At 42.6% G+C, this 1,642-nt stretch overlaps 1 protein-coding gene across 1 annotated transcript in view; it reads left to right on the top strand.

Moving 5' to 3' along the window:
• Positions 1 to 238: 238 nt before the first annotated feature.
• The window catches only part of LOC119429311 (sorting nexin-19), a gene marked incomplete at both ends in the record, with an annotated part of 9,504 nt that continues 8,100 nt past the window's right edge, over positions 239 to 1,642 (top strand). The window contains 1 exon segment of the mRNA XM_037696970.1: positions 239 to 1,415. Coding sequence (XP_037552898.1) covers positions 239 to 1,415 — 1,177 coding nt within the window.

The raw sequence follows: 1,642 nt of genomic DNA on the forward strand, positions 1-1,642 counted from the left end.
GGTAGTTTGCAAGTCCATCACAGGGCCACATAGAGACAAACGCGACAAACAACCATTCACTCTCTCACTTGAATGAATACATGATTAAATTAATTAATGAATGAAGTGATTGAAATTTTGAATAGATAAATGCAAAATTAGAGTGGTAAAAAAATTAATAAAACATTCCAACTTTGGATTGGAACACATACTTGGTTATTATAATGACGTAACCTTTTTAATTCCTGCAGGAACTAATGGGAAAAGTGTTGAACTTGTTGGGCTGCCACGTGCAGGACTACCTCAGAGCCAAGGAGCTGCTTATGGGAAAACAGCATGATCAGAGTGAACAGCTGTGGAAAGCATATTCAAGCATTACTAAACCTCACCTTGTTATGAACGATGATGCAGAGGAACTCAACTATGTCAGAGCTGTTGTTGATTTGTTGCTTCGTGTTTTGGTACCATCACCACATTTAGAAACCCGCACGGGACAGTTTGTTGTCGGAGAGCTCATCACCTGCAACGCCCTGCTCCCTTTTTTTGCGAAATTGTCTGACCCAGACTGGCTGAATCTCCTTGTGATTGAAATCTTTGGTAAGTCCAGCACGCCACATGAAGCAATAGCAAAAGAACCACAGCCTTCCTCACTAGCACTACCTTCTGCAGAATCTGAGATGGCTTTGCCCCAACAAGTAGCACATGTATCTCAAACAAATAATGAAGTTCCTTTACAAAGAGCACAGGTTGAGCACTTTAATAACCCAGATGTGGCAGCCCCTGTGCTTACTGCCTATGATGTGAATGACTCTGAGGAAGATAAATCTACTCAACCATGTTTAAGGCACTACATAAGAGGAAGAAAGTTAAACCCATTTTACCAAGAAAATGACTCAGACCTGGACTCTCCGTTGGCTGACTATAAGCAAAGTTCTACTGATTCATTGCTCATAATGGGCCAAGAAGAGGATTTGTTTGACAGGCAGAAAGACTGTGCCTCAACTGTTGAGAGCAACAATGGTATGGACTCAGAAGATGTTTGCTCCACACCTGTGGATAGCTCATGCCCTAAAGTCTTTGTAAATTCAGTAGTGGTGATGCATCCTACTGAGAGTGGCATATCATCGCTTAGAGCAGCAGATGGGCTATACAGTGTCAGAAGTCTTCAGGACTTGGACAAAGAGGGAAGTTCTTCTGCAGTCAACCCGAACAGAGAGCTTCTGTTAGGCATAGAACAGACTGGATTGGGGAATGCTAATGAGCTGGCTATCACAAGTCCATTGCAGGGCTGTTCTCCACTGTCAACATTTAGCTTTGAGCCCCTCAGCAGCCCTGAAGGACCAGTCATCATCCAGAACCTCCGGATCACTGGCACAATCACTGCTAAGGAACACCGTGGCACTGGCTCACACCCCTACACACTTTATACTGTCAAAGTAAGTGACACAACTAAACTAATTGGCATTTTGTCAGTTATTTGTTTTTATTTATCTATTTAACTTGTAAATTTAGTTGTTCTGTGATGTTTACTTTAATTTTCAGTAAATGTGTCATTCAAATGCAATATAACATTAAGCTGCAGATATTTGTTAATGAAACTCTTGAATTATTGCACTAGAGCAAATCTCCCCCCTCCCCAGCACCCCCCCCCCCCCCCGCGGCG

This window comes from Nematolebias whitei, unplaced genomic scaffold (assembly GCF_014905685.2).
Source record: "Nematolebias whitei isolate Nwh7 unplaced genomic scaffold, NemWhi1 Nwh_scaf_425, whole genome shotgun sequence".
Lineage (NCBI taxonomy): Eukaryota > Metazoa > Chordata > Actinopteri > Cyprinodontiformes > Rivulidae > Nematolebias > Nematolebias whitei.